The sequence below is a fragment of the Grampus griseus genome (genome assembly GCF_964374135.1).
Source record: "Grampus griseus genome assembly, chromosome: 10".
Lineage (NCBI taxonomy): Eukaryota > Metazoa > Chordata > Mammalia > Artiodactyla > Delphinidae > Grampus > Grampus griseus.
The window spans coordinates 35,140,146-35,159,172 of NC_139004.1; the positions used below are offsets into that span (position 1 = coordinate 35,140,146).

At 39.2% G+C, this 19,027-nt stretch overlaps 1 protein-coding gene across 1 annotated transcript in view; it reads right to left on the bottom strand.

Moving 5' to 3' along the window:
* DNAH8 (dynein axonemal heavy chain 8) overlaps positions 1-19,027 on the bottom strand; it is a gene marked incomplete at its 5' end in the record, with an annotated part of 322,388 nt that overhangs the window by 149,933 nt on the left and 153,428 nt on the right. The window contains 9 exons of the mRNA XM_082664076.1: positions 5,888-6,010; positions 6,804-6,938; positions 7,858-8,000; positions 11,867-12,104; positions 13,435-13,575; positions 13,663-13,904; positions 14,034-14,280; positions 16,262-16,423; positions 18,024-18,158. Coding sequence (XP_082520202.1) covers positions 5,888-6,010; positions 6,804-6,938; positions 7,858-8,000; positions 11,867-12,104; positions 13,435-13,575; positions 13,663-13,904; positions 14,034-14,280; positions 16,262-16,423; positions 18,024-18,158 — 1,566 coding nt within the window. The remainder of the gene's footprint in view (positions 1-5,887; positions 6,011-6,803; positions 6,939-7,857; positions 8,001-11,866; positions 12,105-13,434; positions 13,576-13,662; positions 13,905-14,033; positions 14,281-16,261; positions 16,424-18,023; positions 18,159-19,027) is intronic.

A 19,027-nucleotide genomic window follows, 5' to 3' on the forward strand; every position in this document is an offset into this window, starting at 1 on the left:
ATCCTAAAGAATCTCAACTCTGTAACTCTAGCTTCAGATTCTCTTCTAAACTCCACACCTGTATATCCAAATTCCTATTGGGCATCTTTGAGTGGAAGACACACAAGCCCCTGTAATATGACACTCTTTCATTCAAGAAACATTTAATCAATCACTACTCTGTGTCTGGCTCTGTTGTAACATAGACAAAAATCCCTGTCTTCATGGAGCATACGTTCTTGTGATGGGAGAGAAAATGTACACGTGCATGTCTGTATGTATGTATGTGTGTAAATAAAATGGTATAAGTCCTTTGGAGAAAATAAAGCAGAGAAAGGAAATAGGCAGTGCTCAGGGATGCAACTGAATATGGAAGCAGGAAAGGCTTCATCTCACATGACATATAACCAAAGACTTGAAGGAAGTGAGAAAGCAAACCACTCAGATATCTAGGAGAAAAGCATTCCAGGCAGAGGAAACAGCAAATGAAGAGGCTCTGAGTGAATGTTATACCCAGTGTGTACAAGGATCAGTAAATGTGGTTGGAGAATCATGGGGAGATAATATCAAACAGTATAGGGTCTTTAGATCTCAGGAAGGATTTTGGCATTTATATGCTACATGTCTCACGGGAGGATTTTGAGCAGAGGAGTGTGACACACCATCTGACACATTTTTTGTTTGTTTCTTTGTTTGTTTTGGCTGTGTTGGGTCTTTGTTGCTGCCCATGGGCTTTCTCTAGTTGTGGCGAGCAGGGGCTACTCTTTGTTGCAGTGCACAGGCTTCTCATTGTGGCGGCTTCTCTTGTTGCGGAGCAGGGGCTCTAGGCACGCGGGCTTCAGTAGTTGCGGCATGCAGGCTCAGCAGTTGTGGCTCGTAGGCTCTAGAGCGCAGGCTCAGTAGTTGTGGCGCACGGGCTTAGTTGATCCACAGCATGTGGGATCTTCCCGGACCAGAGATCAAACCCATGTCCCCTGCATTGGCAGGCGGATTAACCACTGCGTCACGAGGGAAGTCCCCTGACGCATGTTTTAACTGGTTGCTGATATGAGGATAGATTGAGAGGGGCAAGGGAAATGGGGAGACAATGAGGAAGGATGTGTAATGATCAAGAAGACAGATGGTGGCTCACACCAGGTGTTAGCAATGGAGTGATGAGCAGCAGTCAAATCTTGGATGTAGTTTGAAGATGGAGCCGACATGATTTCCTAACAGGCTGAATGTGGAGTTGCTATTTCTTGAGATGGAGAAGACTGTTGGAGGAGCAGGTTTAGGGAGTAACAGGAATTTAGTTTTGGACATGTTAAGTTTGAGATCCAACTAGACATCCTTAATTGGATTTAAAAAGTCTGAATTCAGGATCTTTTCATCTTATAGATGATATCTAAATATGCCTCCTCTCTCCTCACCTTACAGGAACTGCTGAGAGGTCTATCTGCCCTGGATCCCTAATGAATGGGAGAGGAAAAGGGAAAGAAAAAAGAAAAAGAAGTCTTCCCTGGGAGGTTGTAGCCTCAGAATGACACTTGCACAGAATTGCACCATGGGTGTGCATAGCCTAAGTGGGCCAGAGACTTTCAAATATTAACCTTGCTTTGAGATAATCCTGACTGAATAAGCGCTTAAGGATCTAACAGAAGAAAACTCAAACCTGTCTGGTTGAGGACACATTCATCTTAGGCTTTAAGAAACAGCCACAGATAATTTTTTAAGGGCAATGACCTGGCAAGCAGTCAAAGGTACTTACAGAAACAAGAAAGGTTGAACGTGAACAAGAACTATTAAAACAACAGAGAGCAGAAACAGACCCATATAGACTTCAGAGGCTGAAATTAACATACATAGACTTTAAAACAACTATGCTCAACATGTTTAAAGAAATAGACAATGATTTGAAAATATATGCAAGGAATACAAATGACAACGCATTTGAAAGAAAATAAGAATCAAATAGCAACTGAAATTAAAACTCAGTGGATGAATTTGACAGCAGATTGGACAAAGCAGAGAAGAAAATTAGTGAGATGGATGATAGGAGAGGAGAAATTATCTAGACTAAGTATTGGAGAGAGAAAAAGTTGGGAAGTATAGAAAAAGAGGGCAGAAACATAGAGGGCAAAGAAGAAAGTCTAATATACATTTGGAGTTTGATAAGAAGGGAAAGAAAGTGAGGCAGAGGCAATATTTGTAGAGGTAAGAACTGCGAATTTTCTAGAACTGACACAAGACACCAAACCACAGATTCATGAGTCCCAGTGAATCCCAAGCAAAAAAAATACAAATAAATCTACACCAAGGAACATAATTCGAAAAAGAAAAAATTACAGGAAAGTAAGGCAACAAGTGAGAAAAAGCAGATTAATTTCAGAGGTGCAATGACTAAGTGGTAGTTGACTTCTCAACAGCAACAAGGAAAGCAGAAGACAGGAATCATATATTTAAAGTGATGAAAGAAAATAAGTGCCAACCTACATTTTTCTATCCAGCAACGTCTTTCAAATAAAGAGGATGAAATAAAGACTTCTGCAGACCAAACAAACAAACAAAAAAACTAAGAGTTTGTCACTAAAAGATTGTCTCCTAAGGAAGTTCTAAGAATGAATAAAGAGTAAAAAAAGTGGTAAATAAGTGTGTAATGCAAACAAAGAGTGAATATATAAAACAGTAAAAAATAATGCCTCATGGGAGTTAACTTTAAAAATTAGATATAGATGAGCAAAAAGCACATGAAAAGATGCTCAACATCACTGATTATTTGAGAAATGCAAATCAAAACTACAATGAGGTATCAACTCACACTGGTCAGAATGGCCATCCTCAAAAAAAATCTATAAACAATAAATGCTGGAGAGGGTGTGGAGAAAAGGGGAACCCTCCTACACTGTTGGTGGGAATGTAAATTGGTACAGCCACTATGGAGAACAGTATGGAGGTTCCTCAAAAAACTAAAAATAGAGTTGCCATATGATCCAGCAATCCCACTCCTGGGCATATATCTGAAGAAAACCATAATTTGAAAAGATACATGCACCCCAGTGTTTATTGCAGCACTATTTACAATAGCCAGGACATGGAAGCAACCTAATTGTCCATCAGCAGAGGAATGGATAAAGAAGATGTGGTACATATATACAATGGAATATTACTCAGCCATAAAAGAGAACAAAATGATGCCATTTTCAGTAACACAGATGGACCGAGAGGTGTCATACTGAGGGAAGTAAGTCAGACAGCAAAAGACAAATATCATGATATCGCTTATAGGCAGAATCTAAAAAAATGATACAAATGAACTTATTTACAAAACAGAAATAGAGTCACAGACGTAGAAGGCAAACTTATGGTTACCAGAGGGGAAATGGGGGGAGGGATAAATTGGGAGATTGGAATTGACATATACATACTACTATATATAAAATAGGTAACTAATAAGGACCTACTGTATAGCACAAGGAACTCTACTCAATACTCTGTAATGACCTCTATGGGATAAGAATATAAACAAGAGTGGATACATGTATATGTATAACTGATTCACTTTGCTGTACACCTGAAACTAACACAACATTGTAAATCAACTATAGTCCAATACAATTTTTTTAAAAATAAATAAAACTGGCATAACACAATATAAAGGTGAATAATATAATTTATGCTAATAAAAAATAAAAATAGAGGCATAGACTTAAAATACAAGTCAACAATAAAATTATAAATCAGGAGAAAGATAAAGGAAATTAAAGTGTTCAAAGGTCACTGGATATACAAAATGGGAAAGTAGTGTTAGATGATCTTTATTTTTGATTATGTATGTAGGATGTACTGTCTAGGGTAACCACTAGAACACAGAAATTGACTGCAGTAAATGGATCGTAAGAAAAGGAAAAAGGAACAAAAAAAATCAGTGTCCTCAGTGGAATAGGAAAAAGGCTGTAGCCCTTCATGCTCAGCTGAGGGCAAGGAAATGAAGGTGTCCACGGTCTGAGAAAAAGACGGTATGAAAGGAACCTGAATGTAGATGTAGGATAGGAATAGACAGGATAAAGATACATAACACAAAACACGCAGTATAATTGCTGGGTAGTATTATGAGCTCAGCTGAGGTCCATAATCATGATTTTAAAGTGATTTTAAGCAGTACTGTGTGTTTTTCTCCAGCCAAGTTTGGCTGCATAGGTGCAGGTGGCTGGTGAGCAAAGAGGCTTAACAAGGATTTAATGTGGTTAAGGCTTTCACAAATGAGTAGAGGGTGCATGCTACCATGATTATAATAATGGATTATGGAATTTTAGCTGGAAAGGAAGGAAGTGAGGAAATGAGAAGAAATGAAGGAGAATCTAATGATGGTAGGAACAATGGCTGGTAGCTCCATCTGTAGTCTGGGTAGTAGAGGGAATGAGCTACAGAATGTGGACATGGTGATCAGAGAATAAAACGCTTGAAACTGAGATAATGAACAGGTCACAGTTACTGATAATGACAAGGTGTAGGGTACCACTGCGTGAATGAGTAATTTCAGACGGAGTGGAAGACATGATCATTGGAGGAGTTGAGGTCAAGGAACTAAGAGGTCAAGATCATGTACGTAGATATTTTTTGGCATCACTGAGAATTATGACAAGCAGGAATGGCTGCATAATTTGTGACGCTCAGGACAAAATGAAAATTCAAGTGTCTTTATTCAAAAATCATTATTAGAAACTTCAAGACAGTGACAGCAGAGCATTAAATCACATGCAAGTTCCTCTGAAGTGCGAATCCCTCTGCAACGGCACACTGTGCACACCATGAAGCTGGCCCCGGAGACTGGGACAGCCCTGGAGAGAGTGACAGTCATCTGGGGACTGAAATCTTCGGGGAGGGACGGGTGTGACCCAAGGGTCCAAGATGACTGCAACAACATGTGGGTGTGAGGTCAGAGTGATAGGTTTTCAGGGAAGAGGGCAATGAGAACGGAGAAGGACATCTCCCTCACCTGCAGGTGAGAAGTCTGCAGGGAAAGCAGCATCCTGGGTTTCCATTAGAGCAAGAAGGTGAGGGAAAAGCTCAGAGAAGAAGCTGAATTTACAGGGGATTTTGTGGATGAACCATGGCTGCCAAGGGCACACAGAAAGTTTTCAGGAGTGGGGAAAGTAGGAGATGGGGCCAGACAAGGGCCAAGCAGAACTGATGGGGATTAGTGTCAGGATGAGCACGGACAGACCTGGGAGTCCTGACATCCTGGTGATGGCTGAGGTGAACCAGGATAAAGGGTGGAAGGGATGTGACGGGTCCTGGTGGGCTCTAGATTGATGGTGTTGATGAGGCAGTAGACGGTGGTGGGAGGACGTGTTGGGGATCCCACCAGGAACAGGCAGAACCCTGGCAGCAACTGTGAGGTCCTCTAAGGGGAGTGAGTCTGGGGATGACAGACGATCACAAGTAGGACAGTGGTGCATGGCAGAGTTTTGGGTTTTTTTAAAAATTGTTTTCTGGGAACTCCCTGGTTGTCCAGTGGTTAGGACTCTGTGCTTCTACTGCAGGGGCACGGGTTCAATCCCTGGTGAGGGAACTAAGATCCCGCATACCGTGCGGCGCAGCCAAAAGAAAAAAAAAAAAGTGTTTTCTAAACATCAGGTACTCCTGGGAGAGAGAATATAGAGTGGGAAATAAGAGAACAAAGATAAAACCCTGGGGAAAGGAAGAAAGAAGCCAGAAAGCACATTGAAATCAAGCAGCCAGAGAGGCAGAGGGAGTGTTGGGGGGAAGCATATAGGGATTTCAAAAAGGAAGAACGTCATCTATAACCAAGAAGCCAAAAAAGACTGAGAATTGTTACTAGGCTTAATAAAGTGACAGTTATTGATCTTTTCATATGTCACTAAGAATACTGATTAAATATCATTTACATGAGATATTTTAGTCCTACCTGATCTCCCCATTCATTAATCATGGGCATATTAATATCATCAATAAATACAGTCATTTTTCTGCCTCCAGGTGGCCCATATGTGCTTCCCATCCTCTTATCCACATAGCTTTCAATTGTTCTCTAGAGAAAAGGAAATAGTCTGTCTTATGCATTACATTTCAATCCATTTCTAAAAATGATGAACATGCTTTTCAGAGCAGAATATAATTGACTTATTTAATATATGTAAATATTGTTATTAAAATAAATATTGCAAACTTTAAAAAATAAGTTGTTGGAATATTAATCATTAATTTATATTAAAAGACACTCCAATGTTCAGCTTCAGCTTCAATATTAGGCCAAAACATGCTATTTTGATTTGGCCTCAGTGTCAGCCTTAGGAAGGTTAAACAGCTGAATACCAACTTCAACACCAATTCTTTTGAGATATATATATATATATATATATATATATATATATATATACACAGTCAGCCCTTCCTATCCACAGCTTCCACATCCTTGGATTCAACCAACTTCCATCAAAAGTATTTGGAAAAAAAATTCCAGCAAGTTCCAAAAAGCAAAACCTGAATTAGCCTCACACTGGAAACTATTTACTTAGCACTTATATTGCATTTACAACTATTTACATAGAATTTACATTGTACCAGGTATTGTAAGTAATCTAGAGGTTATTTTGGAGTACATGGAAGGATGTGCACAGGTTACACGCAGACACTACCCATTTTATGTAAGGGACTAGAGCATCCACAGATTTTGATACCAGCAGGGATCCCGGCACTAATCCCCCATGGATACTGAGGGACAACTATATATATATCAATGTTTCATTTGCATACAGATTTTATTGTATCAACCACTTAATATATTTAATATGATAATGACTACAGCAAGTGATGAGCTTTACCTGAAACATCATTGGTTCTGTGGCAGATGAAAAGTTTAGACTTTTAGATAACTGTATTTCGGGGTCATATTTTTTCAAATAGGCCTTAATCATTACAGTTTTTGCAGTTCCCTGCTCCCCCGTGAGTAAAACAGCCTGCAATCGTAGGATAATCATGTTGAAAGGTGTTATAAGATGTTTAGTTTTAAATATATTAAGGTTCTAGTAGCCATTCTTTCATTCTATAAACTAATGCAACTAATTTTTGATTACTTTTAAGGATTAGACCTACATCAAAATAAATCCTAGTGGAATTAAAGATTTAAATGTAAAATATATGCTATAAAAGTGCTGGAAGAAAGTGTGGGTGAGCAGTCACGTAACCCCTGGAAGGACTTTGTAAGCAGATACCCACTTTCCTTAGCACGCTGGAAGTCAGCATTTCAGGGAAGATTGAGTTGGAGTGAATCTTGGGACCTGGAGTTCATTTGCCAAATAGGTTTCCCTGAAATGACACCACCTCCGGCCCCTCGTACTTTAATTTTTCCACCAATAGGTGTAAAAAGGGATGTGTTTCTTACATGGTTTGCAATCATCTAAGAAACTGAAAACTAAAATATTGCCTGCCATGTCAGTAAATGAGGATGTTGCAGCCATCAAGCCATTACATTACAGCCACCCAGACGGCGCACCCGGAGGAGACTCAGGAAGAGAAAACACAGGATACTGGCCCCAGATAGCTGAGGTGCGTACCAAAGGGATGATTTCAGTGAGCCCAGACTCTTGTATCTTCCCATACCCAGAAAAGCACTAAATTCCTTAACTTGAGATATCTGGGGTTTTTTTCATTAACGGTAATTCTTTGGTGCTCCAACTACCTGGTCTTCTGTTGCAAAAACTTCTGTATATTCTGGCTTGCCCCCACCCGCCTTGCCTCTTTGGAACATTTTTCTCAGTGCTACCTGAGATGCTGTGTCCCAGGTTTGAAGTCCTAAGAATGTCCACCAAATAAAACATAACTCTCAACTTTTAGGTTGTGCATTTTTTTTTCAGTCGACAAAACTATCAAACTTACTTTATGCTGTTTTGCAATGGTGTCTACCAAAAAATTTGTTCTAACATTGTCAACATTTGGAACCAAAATTGATGAATATTCCGGAACACTGTCAGTTGGATAATAATATGGCTGAAGTTTCTTATTCCAATGCTCCCAATCACCTATACAATAATTAAAGCTGATCTTAATAAAACTGCATTCTTCAGAAGTTATCTCAATACAAAACACAAGTGCTATAAACAATTAACAGAAATATATAAACATTTAAAACATTTTTGTAAAACACGTTAACATATCTGCTTATCTAATGTATGTGGCATTTGATAATTTAAATTTGTTTTTGCCTCTTTACAAAGTCAGCTTTAAATTGCTAATTATTTATCCAGAGAGATCTTGGTCTGAAATGGAATTACAACCAATAACAGGTTTAGTATCTGGTAGGAAAATCACATTAACTAAAAGGATGGGAAAGACCAAAAAAGGGATTGTAGATTACTGGACATAGGATGTTTGCCATGAGAAATGGGAAAAAATAAACCTGGCCCTAAAACTAGTGTTAATAGAGTGCCCAGATTCCTGACTTATAGTCACTGCTAATTTACTGACTGATATTATTGTTATAACAATTATTGTAAGTGCTTTTCATCAATTCTAAGAAAAATATTTTATTTACATTTTATCATCTCTGGAACGTTCCTTTCAATCTATTATGTCAGAATCGCTGCTGGCTATGCAAACTTGATGAGAGATGTTCATACTTTTGCCATTTAAATTGAATGACTTGCATTGTTGGTATTGCATTCTTGAATTTAACTGCCATTTTAAAGATCTTCCAAAAGATACCATGATTCAGAATTGTACCAAAAAAGTTACCGTGTATACAGAATGCTTGGAAAGAGAGCAGAGGAGCACACATTTGACAGTAGCAAAACAAACATTCACCACTGGGGGAATAACCTCAATGTCAACTTTCCTTGCAAATTACAGAGTTCTATGGTTAAGTGCATGTTTAACTTCTAAGAAACTGCCGAAGTGTTTTTCAAACTGGCTGTATATTGTGTACCGTTGTGTAGTTAGCAAAGTGGATATACTATTGGATGTGAGAGGTCCACTTGTTCCACATTCTCTCCAATATTTGGTATTAGTAACCTTTTAATTTTAGCCATTAAATTAATTAGAATTTAGTCATTCTAGTGTCTGTGTAATGATTTTGCATTTCCCTGATGACCAATCATGTTGAATATCTTTTCATGTGCTTTTTTCACCATTCATAAATCTTCTTTGGTGTAGCATCTATTTAAAATTATTGTCTATTTAAGAAATTTGGATTGGCTGGCCACTTGTTATTATGAATTGCAAGAGTTCTTTATGTACTCTGGATAAAATTCTTTTATCAGATATATATTTTTCAAACATTTCTTCCCATTCTGTGGCTGGAATGGGAATTTTATTTTCATAGTGACTTTCAAATAGATTTTAATGAAATCAGGATGTATGAGTGCTCCAACTTTGTTTTTTAAAAATTGATTTGGCGGCTTCCCTGGTGGCGCAGTGGTTGAGAGTCCGCCTGCCGATACAGGGGATGCAGGTTCGTGCCCCAGTCCGGGAAGGTCCCACATGCCACAGAGCGGCTAGGCCCGTGAGCCATGGCCGCTGAACCTGTGCCTCCGGAGCCCGTGCTCTGCAACGGGAGAGGCCACAACAGTGAAAGGCCCGCGTACCGCAAAAAAAAAAAAAAAAAATTGATTTGGTTATTCTAAATCCTTTGCATTTCCATAAAGTTTTATAATTCAGTTATAAATTTCAACCAAACAAAGTCTATTGGAATTCTCACTATGATTGCACAGAATCTATAGATCAATTTGGAGAGAAATAACATCTTAACAAAACTGAGTTTTCTGATTTGTAAATGTGATTTAGCTTTCCATTTATTTAGGACTTCTTTAATTTCTCTCAGCAATTTTGTGGTTTTCAATATACAGATCTTACACATATTTTGTTAAATTTATCCCTATATATTTCATTTTTTGAATGCTATTTTAAATGGTATATTAAAATTTCAATTTGTTGTGAGCATGTAGAAATACAAAGTATTATTATATATTGTTCTTTCATTCTGTGACCTTAATAAACTCATTTACTAGTTTTTCGAGGATGGTTATATTATCTGCAAATAGAGATTTACTTGTTCTTTTCCAATCTATAGGTATTTCATTTGTTTTTTCATGTTTATTTATTTACTGTCTTATTGCACTGGCTAGAACCTCTAGTACAACGTCTAATAGAAGTGGTGAGAAAGGAATATTCTTGTCTTGTTCCTGATCTTGAGAAGAAAGTATTCAGTCTTTCACCATTAAGTATAATGTTAGATTTTTTGCAGATATTCTTTATCAGAATGATAAAGTTTCTATTCCTAGTGTACTGTTTTATCATGGAAGGATGTACAATTTCATCAAATGCTTTTTTAAAAAAATGTTTATTTATTTATTTTGGCCATGCCAGGTCTTAGTTGCGGCACGTGGGATCTTTGTTGTGGCATGCAAACTTCTTAGTTGCGACACACAGACTCTTAGTTGTGGCATGTGGACTCTTAGTTGCGACAGGCATGTGGGATCTAGTTCCCCAACCAGGGATCAAAGCTAGGCCTCCTGCATTGGGAGCACAGAGTCTTACCACTGGACCACCAGGGAAGTCCCCAAGTGCTCTTTTTGCATTGATTTAGAGGACTATATAATTTGTTTGGTTTTTACTCTATTAATATGGTGAATTACATTGACTGGTTTTTAAATGTTAATCCAACCTTCCATCCCTAGAATAAATACCCACTGGAACTCAATATGTTATCCTTTTATATACTATTGAATTTCATTTGTTAAAATTGTATTAAGAAATGTGTGTCAATATTCCTGAGGGATAATGGTCTATAGTTTTCTTTTCTTGTAATGTCTTTCTCTGTTTCTGGTATCAGGACAACACTTACAAACCCTTATAAAGTGGGATGGGAAGTGTTTCTTCCTTACATTTTCTATATTTTGGAAGAGTTTATGCAGAATGAATTGGTATTATTTCTTTCTTAAGAATTTGATGTACTTCACCAGTGAAGTCATCTGGGCCTACAGTTTTCTCTGTGGGAAGGTTTTAAACTATAAATCAAAAATTTTTAGTAGATATAGGGATACTTAGGATATCTATTTCTTCTTGATAAGGTTTGGTCATTTGTGTCTTTCAGGGAATTTATCCATTTCATCTACATTGTCAAATGTATTTTCATAACATTGTTTCTAATATTCACTTCTTATTTTTTAATGTCTTTAGGGTTTGTAGTAATGTTCCTTCCTTCATTCTGAATCATGGTCATTTATGTCTTCTCTTTTTTTTCCCTGATATCTCTGGTAAGAGATTTACGAATTTTATCGATCTTTTCAAAGAACCATCTTTGGATTGGCTCTAGATTCTAAGAGAATTCATAGCTAGATTTAAGGGTGCATTTAACTGTTAGTTTCTTTTAGGGAGAGGTGAGCTGGGCCCTACCACACACAGGAGGCTAGGGGGCTGAGGTGACAGCACTGGACTTTGCCGAGTCTGCGACGTGTAAGTAGGATCCCATCTGCTTGGTTCATTCTCTGCTTATTCTGACATTTCCAACAGAGAAGTTCTAAGACTGATCTGTCATGAGCATTAATTACCATGCTTTGCAACATGAAGAATCTGGGTTCTCTATACTGCTACCCTTCCTCTTCAAGTAAGAGAAAATAGATGCTGTAAGAAGTGTTGCTAACTTATTTATGTTAGATTTCACTGAGACCACTACAAAAGGAGGAGAAGTCAAGAGCCTCTGTAACTGTTCCCAGCCTGGCCCATATGCAAAATCCTACTGTTCCTTGCATATATGCCCTTTAAAAATGGTATTAGCAATTATGTTATTCATGATTGGTTTAATATTTCCCCACAGAAGAGTTTACAGAGTTTATCTTTTTTCCATTAAAAAAAATGTCATTTTATTTCAGGTATAAGTCACTGTGCTTACCATAATCAGTAACATAAAACTCATACATGGTTTGATTCGTGCCCTTAGGTATTTCTGGTAAGTCTAACTTGCTCTCATGATTTCGTAAAAAGGCTTCAAGCTTGTTTCTGCTTTCCAATTCCAGAAGGGCTCCTAAACTCCACATTAGAGCAAACACAAATAATTTATGAAGATGTTCGACACATGAAACGCCACCTTCTTCTTTGGAGGGAATTAAACCTTCCAGAAGATTGAGAGACTGAAAATATTTAAAATACAATAAAATAAAGGTTTGTATTTAGATATTTTAAATAAACATTTAAAAACAATAATAAATTTAAAAGGAGAGAAAGAGAGAAGAAAACAAATATATCTCCAGATATTGCTTGATCAGTGTCCTACAGCTAGCAGCATTTAGAAGAAAGGCCATTGTGCTTTAGGCAGACTGCATGATCTAGCAGAAAGGATGCCAAACTGGGAATCTGGAGGTATCCCGGCTCATGCCACTAACATCTCTGAGTCTCAGTTTCCTGATCTAAAAAGCAAAAGGCCTAGACTAGATGTTTCCTAAGGTAGCTTCTGGTTCTAAAGTTTGGGTATTCCAAATTTTATAGATCAAAGATTTTATTTATTTTAACATGTTGTAAGGCTCAGCAAATTGTGCCCCAGGGGCCAGCCACCTGTTTGGCAAATAAAGTTTTACTGAAACACAGTCACACTCGTTCATTGTGTCTGACCGCTTTTGCAATGCAACTGAAGTGCTGAGGGGCTGAGACAGAAAGTTGTGCAAAGTCTAAAACATTTATTTGCCCCTCTAATAAAAAGTGTGCCAAACCCCATATGGCATCAGAAAGAAATGTATCTACAGTAAGATATCCTTTGTCTTTCATAACAAAATTATTTCAAGATAAGATTTGCACTTAATTTGGGCCTCACGTATCAGTTCTAAGCTACCCACCCTCCCTGACTGACATCTCTTACACTAAGAGAGAATCAAAGCACTAGAATGGGATAATGAGAGATCACCTATGGACTAGAATCAGGAGAGCCTCTGAAAAATCTATGATTGGTTCTGTTTCTTCCAAAGACTAATAAGAAAAACAGAAGAGGGGGAAAAACATAATTCTACAAAATACTTGGAGAATTGTTCAAAGGTTTTCCCTATCTAATATATGTAGCAAATTTGCAAAGCCAAGACTGCCACCCAAATTTTCCTGCTTGCCACCAGCTCTTTGTTGTGCTTTTCTGTAGGACTTCCAGCTTTATTTATTTAGTCTACTCTCATATTTGGTCACTCTTTCTGGGAAGATTATACTAAGCTTGACGATGGGAAAGATAGTTCATTCCTCTTCCCCTGACAATACCGCCCTGGGAAGTGAAACTCATGAAGAGATGGCAGTAAGAGCGTCAATAAGGTCTTTAATAGGAATCAAACTTCTCAGAGGCTTCACTTCCACGTCACAAAAAGATTCTGACGGACTGCGTGAATTTTCCATTTCAGATACCTCTAAACTGCAACTGTGTGGTGTGTGTGTGGGGGGGTGGAAATCTCACATCTAAGTCATGAATGTACAAAGAAAACAACTTACTTGCACAATATAGTTGCATTCTAAGAGTTGCATTTTTGGACTGAGGTTCAGTTTCATAAATGTATATATATCCTCAAATATTTTATCATACAGACTTAGGAATACAGAAGCTTCCTGTGTAGTACGCTTCTTCAACCACGCCTGCAGCAAAGAAAGAGAGTCTCTGTTTATAAGAGAGTGAGACGTGGAAATACACTGAACGCGCTTCTGTGGGTCTGTTGTCCCCACCTGCAGTATTGGCCTCCAGCTGAGAGCAGAGCTGCTGATGTAGACCATGCCCATCCTAGAAACCGTGGCCGGAGAGGCGTTCTCAATATTGTGGACTTCAAACAAAAGCTTACAAGTAGGGGCCATGGGGATGCGATCTCCATTGGCCAGTGTGAGGGTTTTGTTGTCATCCAACACGGAATTTAAGTTCTCGATCCAAATGGCATCAACAGGGCCGTCTAAAACGAGGAAAATGTTTTCACCTGCCAATAATGAAAACAGAAAATCACTTTTCACCTGCAGATAATCAAAACAGAAAATTAAACCAATACTGTGTTATTGATAAACTGGCAGGGGAAAAGAATGATCACCAGAAAAGAGTTTATGTGTACCCTTTTTAGCTTTTAATGTTTTTCTCCACAGAGTAGAAAAAATCCCATCTGTCCAATCATTGGTCGCCGTGTCCAGTCTGCCAAACATCTGAGGAGCCGTAATAGCTTTTGGATTCATTCGCATTTCTCTATGAGGCCTCCCGCATTCTGTTAGTGCCTTCATCAGGATTGTTATAACGGTTGTCTTCCCAGAACCACTGGGCCCAAGAGTCATCAAACCATGGCGTACCAGAGACGTCTCATATAACTACACAATGAGATAATCAATTGAAAAATGTAACTTATGACATTCATAGAAGTTTTGTGCAGAAATTTTAAAAGCTTTAAATAGGCTTTTCATTAAAGTAACTTGTTCACTATTTAAAAGAAGAGAATATGCCCCCCCAAAAAGTTTTTTTTGTCTTACTAGAGGTGGATAGCAAATGAGCAGCACGTTATAAAACGATATAAGTGATAAAGCAATGACAATGTGGAACTTTAATTACATTTTGGAAATAATTAATTCAGGACCTAGTTTTGGGGTCTCAAACTACTGTTCCTTGTGATTTTAGTTTGCTGATGCATAAGGAGCAGTTTGTGTGGTGATATTGCCCCCCGGTGGTAGAAAGCAGCAATACAAACCAACTCAGCCAAGACCCAAGTTACACACACACCAGCCTTCTGATTCCCCAGAAGCACGGCTCGAGGTGAGGATTCCTGTGCAAGTGAGTGCTCACCAGGGAAACTTTTAATGGAGTAAGGGAAGCAGGACAAAATGGGGAGAGGTCAAACAAGGTGTGATTGAGGACAAAATCCTGTAGCAGGGAGACTTAAGACTGGCCCTGCGGGGCACTTTGGAACATAAGTTACACCTCTGTGTTTGTTCCATCTGGAAGCAGGAGAGCTTGACTTTCCTACTACATCACCCACAACTCCTTAACTAAAGAAGGTTGTTTTGGGAGCAGGGGAAAATAAACTCCCATGCACTGCCTGCGCTTTGTGCCTGCCAAAAAATGTGGGGTTGGTGAACCCTCCTGCAGAGAGTGGTATATATATGTGGGATTGGAATCACAGTTCTAGAAGCGGGGGAAGGGGTGCATGGATATGGTAAAAGAGATTCAAGAAGACATAGTAAGAACATGGACAGTGTCTACTACAATATCCTGTCTATCTTTTCTTTTAATAAAAATAACGATTCAAAGGTCTCACAGCTGATCAGAGGTAAAATTTGAGTTATTCTCCTCACATTTTAGGTAGAAATGTATTACCTCTGTAATCCATAGTTTAAAAGCAGCAGAGGTACTGGCCATATTATACTCAACAGTCATGTGTTTGACATTAAATAAAAACACAATATTCTAGTGCCCCACCAAATGAGGTGACTAAGATTTCAGTACTCAATATACTGTATACATATCACATGTAAAATGACGTTTTCCCAGAAATTTTTTAAAAATGTTTAATGGTTTCCAAAACATAGATGATGAAAAACACTTTGATTTTTTCCCTATATATTTCCTTGTAAGATTTGGATCTGTCTCATACACTTGAACTGCTTACAATGTGGCAAGAAGAGTAAGTTAAAAAAAGAATCGTTCTTTTTCAAAAGCAGTTTTTAACACTCTGCACAATTTCGGCATCTTTACTTTCCAAAAGCCCTGGAAAATACCCCCAATGCATCAGGCTCGTGGGGATTTAATGCAGCATCGCTGCTACAGCTTCTTGGCTCTGCTTGGTAAAAACACTGGTAGATTGTCACAAGGATGAAATGTGACGGACAGAAACACACCAAGAGACACAGGCAAAGGATTGAGTTTAGGTGTGAACATGCCCCCACACAAAGCAGGAGCAAAGTATCACCCCCAGATTCCTCAGGCTCCATGCCCTATGAAGGCCCCCAGCTGTGGGAGATGCTGCCCAACTGGCACAAGAGCCAGCTGGGTCATTCCATCTCCCTGCGTTTTTATAACCTACTATCCCCTCCCAATTGTTCTCGAGATTCTGGTTACCACCTAACCTAACCTCATCAGGTGTAAGTAACTTCAGTAACTGCTTGATTAGTATAAATCCACACTAACATCCCTGGGACCAACCCCTCTCACTGAGGACTCTTCTTGCAATGATGTGTTTTAATTTAGTTTCAACGTTTACATTCAGTAAGACTAACTTCACAAGTTCTTCTCTTCAAGTGACAATCTTTAACAACACCCACTGAGCATCATACTGATAACAGATTAAAAATGTTTTACCTGCACAAGCTTGAGATTCCAGGGTGGGTGGTTAATCAAACCTTCCAGTTGAACCTGGTTGGCTACTGCAGCTTGCAGTTCCACGTAAGTATTACTATCTAGTTGTAATCCTGGAAACAGGTCATTGATTAAGCTGAGGAACAGGGGTTCATCTTCATCAATCTAAGGTGGCAGAGAACAAATTTACTCATTCAGTCAACAACGAAGCTTGTAGCAGACGCTCACAGCACTTATCACTTCATGCCCAGAGAACCATTTTATTACTCTCCTAGCCACATGTGTAGGCCCTAGTACTTTCTCCCAAACACCACCACGGAATCCACATTACCTACAGCATTGCACCCAAAGTTCCCTGGCATTCAGGTCTTCTCCAGTCTACTGCTCCAAGGTCTGATCTCATTTCTTTATCCTATGAATGTTCTGCTTCCCACAGACAGGTATATGCACTAACCTTAAAAACATGCAAGTAATAGTTCCAATCCCATGAGAAGAGAGTATTAATACTTCACTTAAATTAGGCAAAGATCTGTAACCCTGCATGTCTGGCTCATCCAACACTGGCTGGAAAACTGCACCAGAGCAGCGTTCAGTCTCTCTTGAAAGCAGCAGGTTGGAGTAAATGGACTCCAATCCTTATTTACCACATCTTTAATACCGAGATCGCCCCATGCCCAACTGCTGACCCCCTCTGAATTTTTCCCATTCTCTGGTGGGGGAGGGTCTCCGGATACTTTCTGGAACTCTCGTCTAGAAGTTTCAGGAGTACCATTATTAATGGAGGCAGTGAGCTATACTCTGGAGGGAGCAGAGGATTTAGCATCAGAAAGTCTCGTGGACTTTTGTTCCAGCTTATCAACTGACTGTGATTATGGGTGAGTCCTACACACGTGCCTCTCCCATAAGGAAAATGGCACCCATATCCCCCAGAGTGGCTGTAGGACTCAAACAAGACAATACCCCTGGATAGGTTTTGTGATAGTCATGAACTACACAGATGTTAGTTGTTAGTTTTGTAACTAGAATGCGAGCTCCTAAGATCCATTTCTTTCTCAACCTTGTACTCCTAGGGCATGGACATATGATATGTAGCATACAGAAGCCCCTGAATAAAAGCCACATGAACCTGTCCATCAACCAGTTTAAAACAACCTGGCTGTAATTGTGACAAGCATGAAATCGGTGAAACAATTACTATAATCTCTACAGCAAACTTTTAAGGCATATTTGGAAAACAGAAGTGGTGTTGGTGTTTTGGGAGAGACATAGCTAAGCTAGTCACATACAGAGAAAGCAAAAAAAAGCTTTCATGGTTCCCTATGAATCCAGATTTTCATATTTAGAATCTGTGTAACATTATGAATAATGGACTGACATTTGGAAGCTGGAGCCCACTGATGAAGCCTGTTTCATGGCACACAACTGATAAAAGGATGTATTTGCAGCCCATGTGGGTCATACAAAGCCATGGCGTTTTTTGTGGGGGAGGGGGGTTGCCTTCCTCTGAAAGCTCAGCTCAGTGGTAACTTCCCTGAAATTTTTTTTTTTTTTTTCTGCGCCCACACAGCATGCGGCATCTTAGTTCCCCAACCAGGGACTGAACCTGTGCCCCCTGCAGTGGAAGCGTGGAGGCCTAACCACTGGACCGCCAGGGAAGTCCCACTTCCCTGCAGTTTTTAATGTTAACAGCTTCATATGAGCCAACCCCCACTTGTCAGCCAGGTCGAAATCCTGAAAGAGAAATTAATTCAGAGAAGAAAGATACCAATTTAGAAAGGTTCATATCTCTTAGTCCTCTCATGACGGTGCTTAATTCACTCTCTTCTGGTCTGGCTCTTTTTTGAGATCCAAGTGTCCTCAGTACAGATAGAATATTTCTCAACCCAAAGTCATAATGAACCTAAGATGAGAAAAGAAAGAAAAAAGATTATTCAATTGAAAAATTCTAAATGTAGCCTCACTATGTATTACATGTAGATATTCTGATACTTATACACCATAGTTTTGGAGTGGCTGAGTGGCAATGTTTTATTAGCTCAATTCTCCCGCCTTTCCTTTGACTGAAAAATGATCACTCCTCTGGAAAGATCAAGCTGTGTGATACAGTGTTCACACCTTAAGTATCTTTTGAGAACAATACAGTCTGATAGTCTGAGTGGCAACCATTTAAAATGCATGACCAACAGGTTACATACTATGTGATTCCCTTTATGTAATATTCTTGAAATAACAAAATTATAGAGATGTAGAAAAGATTAGGGCTACAAGGGGCTATACGGATTTGGGAGAGAGGTGAGTGTGGCTATAAAGGGGTAGCAGGAGGGAACCTTGTGGTGATAAACAGTTGTGTATGTTGGCTGTGGTGGTGGTTACATGAATCTACACGTTTGCATAGGACTACACACACACAAACACACACACACACGAGCGCATGAAAAATTGGTGAAGTCTTAGTAATTTCTGTTTATTGTACCAATGTCGATCTTCTGGTTTTGTTACTGTACTATAGTTATAAGATGTCAACACTGCGAGAAGCAGAGTGAAGAGTGCACAGGACCTCTTGTACACTTCTTTGCAACTTCCTGTGAATCTGTAGCTATTTCAAATTAAGGAAGTTTTAAAAATACGTAATTAGGGGGCTTCCCTGGTGGCGCAGTGGTTGAGAATCCGCCTGCCAATGCAGGGGACATGGGTTCGAGCCCTGGTCCGGGAAGATCCCACATGCCGCGGAGCAACTAAGCCCGTGCACCACAACTATTGAAGCCCGCG